Consider the following 17,848-nt stretch of genomic DNA (forward strand, 5'->3'; position numbering starts at 1 on the left):
TTAAAGTTGTGTTTTTCTAACTTTTCTTCTAAAAAAGTTTAAGGAAAGCACAGGTGCAGACTCTGAGCAACCACAGAACAGAACTACCACATCCCCTAGAATTAAATAGCCATACCATAACAGTTTGAAGGGCCTTGACCTTTGTCTCCTCTTTGATTGTTTAATTATTACTCTGGTTTCTCTTTTTAAGATGGTACTTACTAGCAGAAAACTAGAGCTTTTCACTTATGTGTAGGTATTCTGATTTAGTTAAAAAACCCCTAGATTTTGCTCCCCCCCCCTTTTTTTTTTCCACAAGCCCCATCCCCCTTTAAATAACAACCTCTCTCTGCCAACAAGGCAGTGGTGCCACTGCTAAGGTGCCTGAGTATTTTGGACTCGAAAAAAACACAGATTTTCTTTCCTAATACTTCTCTACCAGAAACATACTAGGCTACTTATAAGCAGTTTTGGAAAATATATGAGACCTGAATGACTTATAGTAGCTCAAATTTGCTTGCTAAAGCTGTTATCTCCAGCCACATGCCCCTCTCTACTGATGATCATCTGCGGGCAGGAACACCACTTTCTTTTATGAGACAACTCCTGATGCATCATGATTTCCAGCACAGAAACATGAATGAGCTCTGCTTCTGGCTTACCTTAATGCACCAGGCTAAAAGCTGCAGAAAATAAATTGGCAAAGGCTCATGCTTTAGAGATGCAGTAACAGCTGAAAACAGTTCCAGCACTACCTATTCAATTTTAATCTGCCAGAATAAAGTGACAGTTATGAATTTTATGTAACTTCAGTAAAAACAAACTGACTGCCCAATAATTTACCTACAATACATACCACAGTGGATTATGTGTAACAGTTTAGTCATGGACAAATTGTATGATAAAAGATAAACACACTCACTATGTCTGTCTCTCATTCAATCTTGGAACACTTAGAACATTGTAAGAATTAATTGCCTTATAAAACTGAAGAGAAGGTAAATAATGTCTCAAATAATTACAGGGGGTTTTCTTCCCCCCCCCCGTAATAAGTATTTGCCAGCATGTATTCTACCTACAGGTCTAGTTCAAGGTTACTATCAATCTGGTTGTATTAAACATTTTACAGAACAAGAAAATACTGCTTTGGAAAATGAAAAGCTGAAACTCAATCCAGCCAGCAAGGTTTTCCTGGCGAGAACAGGGCTGAACTTTGTTTAGACAGCATGGGGCTACCTTTGATCTGTTTTCTCAAGATATCTGTGCAGCCTGACACTTTCTAAACACACACAAACATACATATAGGAAGAACCGGTTAGAAGCAGGACTGTTAGAGTCATCTCTGATGACACCTTGGAGAACAGACCATAGTATATGTTGGGATATAACCACTGGTGTGTTCAGAGTGCCATGCAAGTGCCTGCTCTTATCCAGCTTGGATGCATTTGAAGTTGAAAAGGGGAAGGGAAGAAAAAAAAGAATTGACTCAGCACTCCACATCCTGCAGCCCAAATCAGAATTGTCTGATGTTTTCTGAGCTGGTCAAAGAAGGTACTAAGTCAAGACAGTACCAACAGCACAAAGAATAAAACCAGCAAAACAAAAAAGCCCCAGCCTCCCAGGACCAGCTCTCAGGCTAGAACAGATGAGAAGTGGGCCTGGCAGTTTTCATGCAAAAAGTGAAGGCTGAAAGAGGCATTTTTAGAAGCAAGTTGTTGAGCACTGAAGGTCTACCTACCTATTTATCAACCAGCCAGAAGCAACCATTAATAATCAAGTCCAATTTGAGATCTATTTGTTTATGTACACATAAATAGAAGTGTAAATTACAAGTTTCCTGTGAAATTTTGTTCTGTCTGTCACTCACCATTGTGTTGCTGAACAGAGACATTCTTAAATATCAGGTATCAAAAGATCACATGGTACACTGAAGTAATCAAACTTAATTATTAATCTCAGCAGCCAGGATTTCTGGAATCAGTCCAGTCACTATCACTGTTTCAGTCTGAAGTTCAGTACCTTATGGCCAGTGAGTGTTCAGTAAAAATTTATGTGAGTACAATGGTGGTGCCATTTAAGTCAACTCACATCATCTCCCATTTTTTAGCCTATACATAGTTTCTTCATGCTTATATACACCTAGTTTTAAAGACTTTTTACCTATGAAATCAAGTGAAGAAAACTCTCCATAAAAACACTAATACCATGAAATTACATAATATAACCTATCAGCAGGCTTCTTTAAGCATAAGCAGTATTCAACCATTCTCTCTTCTTCCCATTCTAACCCACAATTGGTTAGAAGCTACAGATGTAGTTTCCAAGACAGCGTGCACTGGTTTTAACTACTGTACCATTAAGCACCTTACTCAAAGCAAAATACTTCGCGAGATCACAAAAGACTCATTGAGTGCCTGATAGTTTCCCTCACCACCACCCCAAGGCTACTTTCAGTGACTTCACCAAGCAACAACAAATCTGCTAGATCCCATTTGAAATGCACTGCTTAAAAACTGCCACTCATCATATGAGGTCAACCAGATACCACAGAAATTATGGTAAAGCTCAGCAAACCTTACTTCTGGCAGAGGGCTGGCTGGTTTGGTTAGGATTCCTCCCACATAAACAACATTGGGTAGCGTAGGTCTCGGAAACTCCAGTGCTACATCAGTACAAAGCATCCACAGGCTGGATCCATGAACCAAGTCATACATGGACCGTTCTGGCAGAACCTTGTGTTTCTGCATTATCCTTTCATATTTTGGCAGAACCAAAAAACTGACTCCAAATCTTGAAATAAGATAAACAACAGTATTTTTAATCCTCTCAAATAGGTTCATGTGATCTGTGAGTAGCGAGTTAAATTCTGGAACATATGACAGGGGAGCTGGAGCACCCACTTCTGCTGGATACCATAGGCCAGTGGAAAAGACAGCATATTTAACCCCTAAAAGGTGAGCTATAACAAATCCACACATCTCATTGGGATCTACCAGGAGCAGGTCAAATTTTTCTTGTTTCAGGGCATGCATAAGGTTTCGGTTGCCAACGATCATGTCACAGTTCTTGGAATAGTGGTCCAGGATATCAAACAGTTCGAGGGCTGTCAGTCTCCCCGAGAAGATACTCCTCATCTTGGACTGGAGAAAATCATCCGAGGTGCTGCTATTAAAGATTCCTGGGTAGCGCTGAAGTCTATAATGATTAGATGGAGGAATCTCTCTGCCCTCAGAGAGGAGAAACACTGTCTGGTGACCTTGGTCATGCAAGGCTGAGGCCAGAGTCTTGAAAATATAAAGATGGCTTTCAAACATAATTGGCGGCACAACAACGATTTTGGCAGCCCTCGCTATCCCAACAGCACTCCACAGGAGAATGAAAGCTGGAGTGTACGGCTTCATAGCTGAAATGAGAAATAAAAGCATTACATCAACAGAAAACAGATTTGTATGCTACCTGGAAATTTAAAAAAAAAAAAAAGTTATTATGTGGCTGTGCCATGAAAGCTGATCGCATCTCCCTATTTTGAAGACATCTTTGCAGTGGTCATGGGAAACGACAGGCACTTGGCTTCAGAGTGCATTTGGTAGTGCTCAGCTTTCAGCGAGATCCATCTTTTCCCCTCCCCTCCCTTTCCATCTGGCATTAAGAGTAGAAAAGAGACTTCATCCAGCACAGGTGCTGATACAGCACCTGCATTAAATGGCAGGAAAACCAACTGAGACAATGAGCTTGGTACCCTCCATGGAGATACTGCATGCACCACTTCCAATTTATGCAGCTGTAAGATCTTGAAGTCAGCTCTGAAAGCTAGATCCTGCTACACTCAGGATTATATTTAAAAGCAAAACTGTGTTACTGTCATTGTACTATATTAAGTGAATAAGAAAGCTGCTAAATTCAAAGACCCAAAGGCTTTCCTATATTTTTCCATATGAGACCCAAATGATGCACTGGCGATTTTCAGTGCATAGGCTATAAGATGACTCTTGTATAAATAAAATTCAGTCTGGCCCCCTCAGTTCGAACTTTCAATATGTCCATTTTAATTTAGTACTTTGAGAACAGCACACTTCACACTACTGTTAACACAGTTACAGGTTTTCTACTGCAAGGTCTTGTATGATAGTCACCCACAGTTTTCATGCTGTCCTCTTTTGAGTTGCAACCCCCTATTCTGATTTAAGGATAACATTTTCTGCTGTTTTGTTTTCATATACACCAGGGGGAATAGAGAAGGTAAAGATTTTTTTTCCTCCTGAAAGGACAGGCAAATTCAGGCCACATTTGTCTTTAGTATGAACACTGTTCAAACACTTGGAGACGGAAAGTCAAAATCTGGCAGGAAGATGCTACCATCAAATATGAACCAACTTAACTACTTAGAGCTTTCAATAATTGCTTTGTGTGTGACAACAAGTGAAATGATAGGAGTTAACACTACATACATTAATACTGCAACTTCCACTGAAGCACTTTTAGAAGTACTTGATCCTGAAGCTACTTGAATCTGCACTTGAGCACACACTCAAGCATAAACTCTAATGTATGCTGAAAACCCCATTGCCTTCCTAAACACACACAACTCCTGACAGTAGCGGGCTGCTGGGGAAAGAAAGGGAAAATACTTTTCCCCTCCTCATGTTTTGGTGAGTAAAGTATATAAAATGTACCAGATTAAAGCAAACTGCATTAAAAGCACGAGAGGGCATGTCAAAAAGCTCCTCCATCACTTTAACCCTCCTAGGGCAGAGGAACAAGCACAAGCCAAACCAAGCAATCTGCTCTTCTCTTGTGCCAAACTAACCCACATGGAAATCCGACTCTGTTGCAGCATCCTTTATAAATAAGTACAACAGAAACAAACAACACTGCTACTCAGTCCTTGTTATCTCCTTACAGTGTAGACTTATAACCCTCCTACAACACATTGCTCGGGACATTTTTGAAGTTTCTGGGTTTGGTTTGGTTTTTTTTTTTAATGTTATGCGGGTTACCAGCTCACCAACAGAACATCTCATATTTGTATTGCTACTGTATAATATTCAGCTTTCTGAAAGACGTCCAAATTTTCTCCTCCTCCAGCTTTGGCAAGTGGCTTGAGTTTGAAACATCTGTAAGCATGTAAACCCAAGTAAAGTCAGAAAATCACTACCAGGTACACTGATTATTTAAATCAAGTTTCTCATGTGAGAAGTTTTCTTAAGGGATTTGAAGCCTCCTCCACACTTGTCTTCAGGAAGGGTTAGCCACTGCTTAGGAGACCATCACTTAGAGAACTCTGCCAATTTTAAATTAGTTATCACCAGCAATAGCATGATACATACATACACACATATGTATGCACAACAAAGTTCATACGGGCAGATGTGAATATTTTTTGTTGATTTTGTTTTGTTCTTTCTGAAGACAAAGCCCACAGCATGAAGATGCACAGCAAAACCTTTTGGTACACATGGGCAAGTAGTGAGGAACTGAAACACAGAGAATTTATTGAGATCTCCACACCACCACCACATTCACAAGCTAACACAGCATTCTGGGAAGTACTTGGAGCCTTCACTGTCTCTAGGCACAAAGCTCAATTTTATAGAAAACACTTCAGGGGAAGAGGGAGGAAATTACTTGCTGCAAATATTACAAGTAGCATATGGGAGCTTCACTATACTGCACCACTGTCACTGGCATCAGGAGAGATCAATTTGTTTTTTAACCCGCTTCAATTAGGGTGTTGGAGATTATCCTAAAACACCTCCTTGGCAAATAGTAGTAGTTAAATTGAACTAAACAGTAATCCTATTCACTCTCCAATAAAGCTGGAAAAAGCATTCCCACTACATGAGAAACAGCTTACCTCCCAGCACGAAGGCCTGACCTGCTGCAGAGTTTAAGGTATTAAATTGCTTTTTTTAGTTTAGGCTTTTGCTTTCACTGAAGGCTTTCTAGAAAACCACAGCACCCCACAGAGCTCAGCTGCCCTATCAGACACTCCCATTTGAAGGACATGCCAGCACCGAGCCCCACTCACCATCCCACTTTGCTCTCATCCGTAAAACTCACAGGTTTCAAGCCGCAGCAGAGGTTGTGCCAGTGCAGAAGTACACAGGATGGTGTGCAGTTTAATACTGGCACCAACAAGCTGTGTTCAGCTATCTTCAATAGGGCCCCACTGCAGGATAATACTCATTAGGTAAATGCGGTTTTTAAAAAAAAATAAGTAAATAATGGTTTGTCAAATATCCAAGAAAAATGATTAAACTTGGAAAAACTGATTATTGATTACACCTCCCCACGTTATAAACATTCCCACAGTATTACGTTACTGCTCCTGTCAACAACAGCAGTATTACAAAGGCATGAATGGAGGTGTAGGATTGGGAAACTCAGAAACAGTTAATGTTTCCATCAGCGGTATAAATCAAAGGTACCAGGAGCCTAAGGGCTAGTGACAGTCCAACAAATTGCCAGATGCAGGCATGCTGGCTGTACTTTGATCTCCTGACCCAATACAGGCTTGAGGCACAGTGCAGAAGGTACAATCCTTAGCCCTAAGGTATGTCTTCCACAGCCGGGGTTACACACATGATACCAAAAGCAATGGGAACTACAGCTGTACTTCCCTGGGACGATGAGAGTACTGCACAACCACTTCCCATCCCCACCCACACTGAGCAGCAACATTTTAAACTGGAATCACATTGGATATTTTACATTTATGAAGGTACTATAAAGCACTACCTACTTAACATGAAAATCTGTCAATATAACTATTTGCAATCTATCTGTCTATAACTATTTGCAATCTAACTATCTGTCAATATAAGCAATTTGCCAAACAGTAATTTTTCTCCTCTTGAAGTGTATCAGTGTCAAGAGATGACACAACACACTTCCCCAGGAGTCTGTAGCTTGTGGAATCTTCAGAACTGGTGAAAAACCACACACATATAAAAAAAAAAAATATCACTCTCAAAAATGTATTATGCAATTCCCCTTCTCAATGCAAGCTTTTTCCACAGGAAAGGAAAAATATATGTACAGGACCTGCCAAGCCACAGGGATACTAAAACACACGATGCTATTAGAGAACTGTCAGGAAAAACAGTGTTGACCTTATATTGAACTTTTGGTAGGAATGAAGCATCATCATTTCATCCCCTGGCCAGACAGAAGCAGGGAGTTTGGCAGGTTTGTATTTAGCAGGAACGGCAGAAGTATGTAACAACACTCAGTAAGCCAATTAATGATGAGCATAATTCCCATTTGACAGACTGGGAGGCAGGAAGAGGTATGGTGTGCCATCAGCACACGACTACGCAAGCTCAGCTCCAGGCTTAGTCCCAGATGCCCCTTCACTCTGACCATCCTCAGCAATGAGCTCTTCCAGCCATCAGGTATTTTCACCAAGACAGGGATTGCTACAGAGGCTTATCAATTTCAACAGGAATTTCTGATTCGGCTCATCTCCAAAAGCAATGAGCAGTGCCTAGGCAGAAGGGGCTTTACAGGGGTCAGTAAAATTATGAGGTGGTGCTCACTTGGAAGCCAGCTAATCAAAACCAGAGCACAGGGACTCTTCCCGCTGACTTCCAGTCATACTCCAGCAGTGAACTCTCAGGAAAAAAAAAAATAAAAATCACTTGCCACAACAAATAAAAAAGGATCACAAACTAATGCAATTGCTTTGTGCTTCTGAACACCAGGAACATGAAAAACAACTGCCATGTCCCAACAGAAAAGACGAAAGAAAACCCAAAGCCGGAGGATGACACATTTCTCCAAAACAGTTAACAATACAAAACCATTTTCTATCTTATTTATCTTTCTATCTTAAGTCCTTCTGCTTAGATTTGGCTCTGTTAAGATGCTTTTAATGTCTGAGCTAGTATAATATCCTTTTATAATAGAGAGCGAAGAGATAAATCCAGATGTTCTAAAATTTAGAAAAAAAACAAAACCAACAACACCCCACAAAATTATCACCAAATTGAAGCCATTACTACATTCAGCCAAAAAGTCAAAGAGCAATAGTATGGAGCAAAAAGGGATGCAGAGTGGCTTTATATGAGTGAAACCAACTACCTACTGTAAAGAGTTCACCTATTGGAGTGTATCAAGAAAAAGTTAAAGATTAAAGAAATACTAAGAGCTTAAACATTAAACCTATGTCAACGGCTTCTTGTAAAGTTAATAACCTACATGTGGGTTTTTTCAAATGAAAGAGAAACTAAGTTTTAAACTGCTACTGAAAACCAAGCACATTCACAAAAGACTGCTGGAGGGATGTTTTCAGCTGACCAAAACAGATCTAAATCCTGTTGGGTTTTGTTTTGGTTTTTGGTTTGTTGGTTTTTTTTAAAGAAGTAATTTTCCATTCACCCAGAAAGACTAAGCAAGATCTAGAACAAGAAGTGTGACTACAAAGAAATTGGTGACTTTCATAGGAAAAAAAATAAGGGGGCAGATCCTTCTCCCCCATTGTTCACAGAGACATGATATTTGAATACTGGACAACGTGGAAAGAAACTGAATGACATTTTTGTTTAAATAATAATAAATAAAATAATAATAATAATAATAAATAAAATATAATAATAAATAAAATAATAATAATAAATAAAATAATAATAATAAATAAAATAATAATAAATAATAATAAAATAATAAATTATTTTAAAAGTCATAATGTTTAAATTAATATTATAAAACTGAAGTCTATATGTATAGTTTGTTTTGGGAAGTAACAAAACAGATCTCACAAAAAAATGTGCATCTGCCCAAATGACCTTTTTTGTGCATATATATGTATGTATCTATCAATTTAAAATTGGTAGCGTTCTCTAAATGATAGCCAGTAATCTCCTAGGCAGTGGCTAACACTTTCTGAAGATAAGTGCTGAGGAGGCTTCAATTAATTTAAATTAGTATTATAAAACTGAACTCTATATATACGCTGAAAGACAGAGTTATACTTCAATCTTAAAAATAGTTTTGAAATAATTCCAACTAATAATGTAACAGTCAATTACAGTCCTCGAATACATACCAAAGATTAGATTTATTGCCAATCCTTAGTAATCTGCTAATCACTCTGTAATGAAAATTTACAGGCATGTTTGGGTTTTTTTCCTGCTTTATACCACTGGCTGGCTGCCTACTCTTGCTGAATCTCACAGAAGTAACCATTTTCAATCCAGAAGCACCGTCGCCAGTGTTTTACTTCATTGTAGTGAGATCTAAAAGCAAAAGAGGCTCTCAAAGACCTCCATATGCAGCACAGCTTGAATTCAAACTGCACAAATATTTACTACTCCAAAAAGTAAACAGTTCTTATGCACTTAAATGTACCATAATGATATAAAGAGTCCTTTTTATTCACCAGTAACACATAATGCTCCTGACTGCCAAAGCAGCAAATTAAGTTTTACAGAGATCAAGTTCAGTGGCACTATTAGCCTTTTCAAGTTCTTCCTCTCAGTCTTTCTTTATATTTGCTAAGGTTTGTTGAGTTTACCTGGGCAGTTTGGTCAGAAGACAGGGACCTCTGCCTAGAAAGGTGCCCTTCATACTGAAGGGCAGTGCTGCACTGACACCAAAGGAGCAATCTTTCTAACTGCTGATCACTCTCACCTTACTCAAAGAGCTCAAATTACTCATTACAATTTAACAGATGCCAGCAGACATTAAAAGGATCAGTCTTACCAAGCAGACCTCCACCTCTGCAAAGCCAAGAGTGGATGCTAATTAGCACTGAAACGACTAGGGCAAAACAGAAAGCTAATGATGTGCATCACAGGAGTTTAATTATCAAAAAGGGGGGAAATTCATGATTTGTATGCATTTCAGAAAACTGTGCGTACTGCAACTGCTAACAGAGTTCTGATAATTCACAGATTTATTAGTCTCACAGTATTGTCCCCTCTCTTTATTATCAGTTCATTACACGGAACTCAGCATTTTTGAGAATACCAATCCTGCTTTTAGATCTGTAAACTTGCCAAAACTTAACCTTAGTGATTTGAGCCAATTGGAACAAAAGACAGAAAACCAGAAAACATTTATGGAAAAAAAAAAAGGTGTATTTTATCAGCAACTGAACTTTTATTAGAAGTTGCAAATTTGAGGCAGTTTCCATAAAGGTTGAGCAGATCCTGACCAGTTATCAGTTACATACCGCAACTGTCTGTGGCTAGCTCCAAGACGGGCTGCTGCAGAGCCGATTGCTTTTCTTTCACTGTGTCAAACTCAACATCAGTTATCCCACCCGCTCATATCTCCATTTGAGGTCAAAAACCAGGACTGTAAGCAGTGCAGTGTCACCCCAGCAGCCAGTCTCACCTTACCATGCCCAACAGCAGCAGTTACCACAGGTAAACAAACATATGTAGTGCATGTGTTTCTTTTAAGAGAGTACGTACTGTAGCTGTAAGAAGAGACATGATCTAAAGTATGGTAAGAAAGAATGATGTTTTTTTCTTACCACACGAGCTAGATTGTGACTGAAACACAACTGGTTAGTAAGAGCCCTAAAACTCCCTCTGAAAAGCACATAAGCAGCTAGTGGCTATGGTTTACAACTGCTCTTAATAAAAAGGAAGCATTAAAGAGGAGGAAGAAATGAGCATGATCTCAGGTTATTACCTGCTGCATTACCTGTGTTACCTGATTTATTGAAGCTCCAGTTCTGCCCTGCCTACTCAAAATCCCATTGATGTTAACTTGTTTTACGTGCAAATGTGTTTGCTTTAGCTGTTATTAAGCACAGTTCTACAGATAAAGCATGGTATCCAACCTTCACGGGCTTGTAAACATTTCAGTTAAACTAACACAGAACCAAGCCCTACTACGCTAGTTGCATGACCAAAGGCTCTGTAAGCAACACATTTTATCAAGCCTGAAACAGGAAGGGATGGCTAACAAAAAGCACTTAGTTAAGTATAAAGCTGACAGAGGAATAAAATATTCCAAGACAAATAAAAGGTTCTCTAACACTGGTTGCAGGACAATTCAGTGATAAATATATATGTGCCCAAACCAAATCAGCCACATGCAAACAGCTGATATTAAAGACAAAATTATCTACATACATACAAGCATGAATGCAGTCATTTGATTAAATACTAAGAGTAAACAGAGAAAAGAAGTCTTCCTTTCTATTTGTGACATCTTCCAAGACATCTCTTGCAATGATACAAATAATTATTCAAGTCCCCCTCAAAACATTTTCTTCAATATTTAGTACCAGTCCGCATCAGGGGTTTTTTTGCCAAGCACCAGAGTAAGGAAATGCCACCTATGTGAGGAAATGAATTGACCAAATTATGTATAACAGCAAATCTCAGAAGATGATCAAATTAATCACAGATATAGGAAGATTTTAATTAGCGGCAAACAGATGACAGTAAGACCAACCATGTTCAAGATAAAAGTAGAACTTGACTCCTAAACCCTTTAAGCTGGCAATTGTAAAATATGTTCTTAACCTATAATACTGCTTGCTGTACTGTACATATTCTGTAGGTAATAGAAAATACTCTTCCATAATCCTTTAGGAGCATTAAAGTAAATCAGGCCCATAAGCTGACTTCAGGCAGCAAACTGCAGTTTAAGATTAGGAAGCAGCTGCTATGAAGCAAGCAACGTGCTGTAAAATAGATGAAAGCATCAGAAATGTGTGAACGCACAGAGCCTTGGAGCCACAGACCATTATATGATCTAGGAAGAGACTGTGATAACAGGTATTACATAACCTTTGGATTTATATTCTTAAAAGTTTTTCCTATCACGCATCTTGTTACTAATTGCTGAGGTAGTGCATGCTATGCTTGTTATTTTGTGTTGCAATGTTTTAGATAAGGGGTAAGATTTGGCTTGTAACTACAGGTTCCTATTTGAACCAAATGATTAAGAACTTAGTGGAAATTATTAGTAAATTATGTGTGCATAAACAAGGGCAGGATTTTGCATTTACTTTGTATAGTTTCTTGAAGTACATCCTTCTATCCAAGGACTAAAGCATTTCAATGAGTACAAGAAAGTCACACAGATAAAAGAGAGGAAGATTTATAGGCATTATGATACCGCTGTAATCATCTGCCAGAGACTTAGTGTGTCAGTTACGCAAACAGCAAAGGAGTTAAGAGGGAGTCAAAAGGGTACAAAATTTATGAAACCCCTTTTAGTAACAAATACTTATTTGTGTAACAGGTTTTATCAAACACTGGAGGATTTTACCTAAGCTTTTTTACTCAGGAGACATGGAAAAACAATTTAAAAAAATCTCACTCAAAAGCTAGGAAGGTAGAACAAAAGAGGTACTTCTCTTTCAAGAGATAGGTTTAACAGTTAGTACACAAAATATTTTCAATATACAAGCTAGCAGACAGATTTTTAAGTTACACAGGAATAGAAGTCTTACACAAGGCATAATGTCCTGATAAGATGAATTTATAGCAAGTGACCAAGGTATAACATTCTTGGTAGCACTCTGCCACTGGCTTTCTGAAAGAATAGCTTTAAATGAAACTTCATGGTTACAGAAAACAATCCTAAACTTCTAAAAAGATGGATCGTATCTAAAAAGATTAAAGATTCACGAATATTATCTGTATTATTCTATGAATAGATTCTAAACTTAAACAAATTTCTGAAGTTATTCAGAGTAATACATTTAATCTTTTTTAAAAAGTCACTTACAAACCATAACAAGGCCTGCATACTTCGGGATTATAATACTGCAGTATTGACAGCATCAATCAAGAAGAGATTTACATTGGAGTTAAGGATTAAAGTCCAATTAAATGTTTTCCTGACATGAAGTATGTTACAACAAGGCAAAAGCACACTCCCTTTCACACAACTTAAATTTCTTAACACTCTATGCACTAGACCTGAGTGAACAGTATTCTGTAAAAACAGATACTTAATTGAATGTCACTATTGTACCAGTATCCATTTGCAAGATTCAGTCCAACTGACTACAGTGTGAATTTCATAAAGATTTTACATCCTATGAAACACTAATTTTAAGAGACCTACCAGATAGGCTAGTTAAAACAATTAAAAATACCTTAAGATTATAATAACCAAAATAAAAGTGAAAAGAGAAAGAGCAGCAAGCTTTCTTTTGTCCTGCTGTGCACTGGGCAATTCAAACAAGGTATTTAAAAATCCTTATAATCTATAGATCTTCCACCTTATGTAGTGAGGATTAGCATTTGAAATACTAGTCTATCTGTCAATATTTTGTTAAAACTGAGCACTACTGCAAATTCTTCTGTAAGGCTTAGCCAGGCCTAGAAGCACTGCATGAAGAAAAGTCTGATCCTTTCTGCTGCCAGCCTTGGTCCAAAGCAGTATAGCCAGACCAGAAGAGGCTCCTGGCTCCAGCACCTCAGCAGCTGCACCGTGTCCCCAGATCAGGGAGCAGGGGGAAGATGGTGCAGAGACACATCAGCAGGACAGCTCAGGTCAGGCTGTGCCTATTACTTCAGGCCCTGATGCCAGAGAAAGCTGACCATGTTCTCACGTGGTGTTGCAACAGAGCTGATGTGCCATCCTGGGCCTCAGGACGGAAATGAAGCATGGTGCAGAAACCTGAGAAACGAAAAGTCTGCGTCTGAACCTACATGCCTTCAACCAAATGCAACCTGAGTCAGTGTGCAAACAACTCAGATTTCTCTGCATTGGCGCTCTCTATTATGCAGGTCTTTTCCTTGCTGCCTATGGTTACTCCACCCCTAGCACCTTGGAAAGATAAACACTGACTACATATAGCAAAAAAAGTCATCTATTTGAAAGTAAGACATATATATTCCTTGTGGAGACATTTGTCTAGCTCATCTAAAACATGAGAATGTTTTCTGACAAATTATGCACCTTCCTCACTGCTACTGGGAATATTCAGAAGATACGGTGTTTTGGGCACCAACACAGAAGTCCCTTGACAGAGTCCCCTGAACTTCTGGACCTTTCCTCCCAGTACTAAAATCTGAAGGCCATCTTTCTCAACCTGCCGCAGCTATTTCACACCGGAAAGGAAGCAAGCAGAAATAATGTTGTGACATCGAGGGGTGGGGGTATTAACAGAGAAACTGACTCCACATATCCTAGAGACACCAGTGTGCTGTTTAAGATGTTATTGTCTCACAAAATGCTGGCCCTGCTCCTGCTGTGTGACACTATACTGCCCAGAAGAGCCCAGTAACAGAATAATCTACTGCAACATGTTTCAAGCTGCACAGCCAAAAGCTATAGGAGTAAGTGCAGAAAGAAAAAAAAAAAAAAAGAAAAAAACAACCTACCTGCAGAGAACCAGGGGCATGAGAAAGCTGCCTCCACTGAGGGGTTGAAGCTGCCTAGGAAGCCTTCTCTTTCACATTAGCATCAAAAGACAGGTTGAAATACTGGTTCAATGAAGTATGAAAAAGGAAAAAAGAAGAAAATCTGACTCTGCCTAACACTTTCATCAGTGACAGATTCTCCTTTGATAAAATGACTCTCCAAAGGAGGAGCTGGTAGAAACTGCAGAGCACAACTTGGCAGTAAGTTTAATTTATTGGTGCAACAAAAGCAGTCTATAATTATATACTACCATCATGCAAGCATGAACTTTGCCTCATGGATGAAGCTCAGGATCTGAAAGAATTTTAAACACATTTATTTTAACTTTAATAATTGTTTTAGGGGATGCTTCGTTTTTCATTACAGCTAGCTTCAGCTTGGTACAAGCTCTCCCTGGTCACGCCATCACATGACACCTAGAAGCACTGAATGAATTTCTTTGTTCAGTTTCTGACTTCATCCTATAGCAAATAACTACATTTTAACAAGCCACACAAACAGAATCACAAGGGAAACTATAGCAGGTTTGTTTCTGCAATAGGAAATACAAATTTGAACAAAGTTAAAATACTTGATTTAACAATGTTTTGCTCTTATACAGCTCAATTAAACTAACTGAATGGCTCAAGACTGTACACAGCAACAACACACACTCCAACAACATCCAGCTCATTCAGTCTGTTCATTATTAGGTTCTGGTTTAAAATTTACAGGTAGGTTTTCTTAAAACAAACTGACTTGCTTTCAGATTTGTGTTTCATAGCATCTGTTTTAAACTACCTCCTAGTAGAATTCAGTTGTTAAAATAAGAATAAAAATACTGTATGTAACAGCTTTTCTCTCTACATTGTTCAATCCTCAGACTGATTTTAAGAGCAAGCCCATATCACTTATGAGAGAGTGGACAGAAATCAACTCAGGAACCTTCTAAAAGGTACAGACTACAATCTAGTAAGGGGTAAAAGACAAGACTCAGGGTTGGTGGTTTGTTTTTGGTTTGTTTTTTTTTTTGTAGTAGCTGTATAAAGATCTTTAAATACAGAGAAACTTTTCTGCCTATTTCTAGTATCAGCAGTGGACCAAGACTAGATTGTAACTTCAGAAAGGCAAGGGTCTAAATACAGGGTTTGTGGATTTTCAAAGAGAATCTGAAATTTAACTACAATCTGTTAATTTACAAATACTAAGAAAAAAAAAAAAAGATACAATTATCCAAAGTTGCAGAGGGCCATGATAAAGATGATTTACAGCTCAGACTATTCAGAGAATGATCTGGGTGTAAAAGCAAAACATCAACAATAAACCATCCAGATGTATATCCAGTGCATGTCTGTTCCTACCCACTGAAACAGCACTTTCTGGGAGATGAGAAGAACTTCCTCCACTTCTGGAAAGCAACTAAAACTTTCTGAACACTATCGCTATATAGTAATATAGTAATATCTGATGGGTATTTACAACAGAAAGGTGTTCTCTTAACTACAGCCCTGCTATAAGCTATCAAGTTATTTCACTAGTAAATAGTCTAATGAAAGATTGACTGTTTAACAAAGTGTAGTCTGAGATTAAATTATTTGGAATACTCTAATCTTGAGTGTCCTTTCATGAAAATAAAGCTAACTGATATACAAGTAAAACAATTACCAAAGTATCACAAAGCAGAGTGAGTAAAGATTCATCACAATGAAGTGTTACAGAAATACAGCAGCTTTAAGGTTTCACTCCTAAATTTGACACACTGAACTCCAGACATGGATCTGTTTTACAAGATTCTCAACTTTCAAGGAAAAATTCGGATAGTCATCAACTGTCCTTGGGCAAGTTTCCACACAAGTCCTCACAAGATTTACACCAACAGCTCACATTTACAGAGTTTCAGGCCCCACAAGCAATGGATGCCTCAAACACTAGACTGGCCCATCTAGTCAAGATACTAAAAAACACATGAAATTTTCCAATTCAGAGTGCCAGGAAGAAAAAAAAATGTGTGCAAACAAAGCTTCCCACAAGTATTTTGTGCTTGATTTCTTATGGGAGACTTCTGTGCCCTAGAATCAGACACCATACATATGACCACACACCTCTCAAAGTTCAGTTTCTCTGAACCCAGTGACACAAAACAGCATTCTTTCAAGGACCAGCAGGGCTTAATAAGGTGTCTAATTCTCCAAAAAGCCTTTCTTGGTATTTACAGTACACCGGTGTACAAGTTTTATTTAGGCTACCGTGAAGTCCTCTCCAAGTTCACTCAGGTGTAAGAAGCTTAGTGAAAGAGATCCCTAAAAAAGTAGAAGAGCTTGAGATCTTTTTTGCCAGCAAGGTACAGAACAGCAGCAAGATTCCCACAGCCTGTAGCTCACTACATGGAGTATCAGCATGACAGGCTTCTTGTAGGAAAAACTGACACACCTCTTACACCACAAGAACAGTTGCAGCCAGCACTACCTATAGCCTACAAGGTAGAAATGAAATTTCAGCTGGTGCTGAGGACCATCAAGTACAGACACAAGCCTGACTGGGCAACCAGGCAGCAACCTGACAGAAACAACAGTTTTCACAAAAATAGGAGCAATCAGATTATGCATTTGTTTCCAGCTTAGCCCATCCACCTTGACAGATCTTCCCATTTAGCTTCATAGGCAAATTCCTTGGCTATCAGTTTGCCATTACTGGAGGGAACAGTAATTGCAGCTTAAAAAGTTCTGACCTGGCACTAGAAAAAGCCTTTTCCTTTCGAAGAGTGGTGTGGCACTGGCAAAGATTACCAGAGAGGACAAGGAACTTCCATCCTTGCAGGTATTCAGGACCTGGATGAAAAAGACCCATGGCTGGCCTGATCTTACATTGCCAATAATGAGCGGAAATTCATGCAAGACCTTCCAGAGACCCTCTAGGCAACATTTCTGACCTACTAAGTAGGCACCAGAGCTGATTAACCCTTTCATCCCCTCAAGGGTAATTCCTCCAGAGGAAGTGCTGCCAGCAGCACACACTCTATCCTGAGTACTGCCAATGCCAAACCTCACCTGCAAGCTCTTCGCTGGCAGCCACATTTTAGTCAAGAATGCTCTTGAGAAAGATACCTCTATCAAGGTCCAAGTTTAACATCTCAGCACACCCATGCTATTAACAACCCCCCCACACGCACACACACACTTTTCAGCACCTGTTTGCATTATGATAAATTGGCAGAACTGGCTTCCCAAGCAAACTTACAAAATAAACATTGAACTACTTACATACAGCATCTACATTCTCTATCAAGGATCTCGTTTAAAAAAAAGCACTAAATCTTAGTAATCTGAAACAGATACAACAAACTAGTACCAAAGCTCAGTCACAGCTTTTAAAGCAAGAAGGGAGAAAGCAAATTCAGTGCTCACTTGAAAAATGTTTCATTATAGAATTTCCAGCAGTATGAAATGTTTATGTATTTGGCACAGTATCACCTATGTTTGCATTCTTATTCCTATGTCTATTTCCCATGTTTCAGCTTAACAAAAATATTTAATCAAACTGGGGGGGG

The 17,848-nt window shown here is 38.8% G+C and overlaps 1 protein-coding gene across 1 annotated transcript in view; it reads right to left on the minus strand.

The window, feature by feature from the left end:
- UGT8 (UDP glycosyltransferase 8) overlaps positions 1 to 14,302 on the minus strand; it is a 39,331-nt gene extending 25,029 nt beyond the window's left edge. Inside the window, exons 1-2 of the mRNA XM_026848047.1 lie at positions 14,283 to 14,302; positions 2,559 to 3,382 (exon numbers count right to left, since the gene is read on the minus strand). Of these exons, the coding sequence (XP_026703848.1) occupies positions 2,559 to 3,380 (822 nt within the window). The 5' untranslated portion in view covers positions 3,381 to 3,382; positions 14,283 to 14,302. The remainder of the gene's footprint in view (positions 1 to 2,558; positions 3,383 to 14,282) is intronic.
- Between the last annotated feature and the right edge of the window lie 3,546 nt (positions 14,303 to 17,848).

This window comes from Athene cunicularia (assembly GCF_003259725.1).
Source record: "Athene cunicularia isolate RWA chromosome 4 unlocalized genomic scaffold, athCun1 chr4_part2, whole genome shotgun sequence".
NCBI lineage: Eukaryota > Metazoa > Chordata > Aves > Strigiformes > Strigidae > Athene > Athene cunicularia.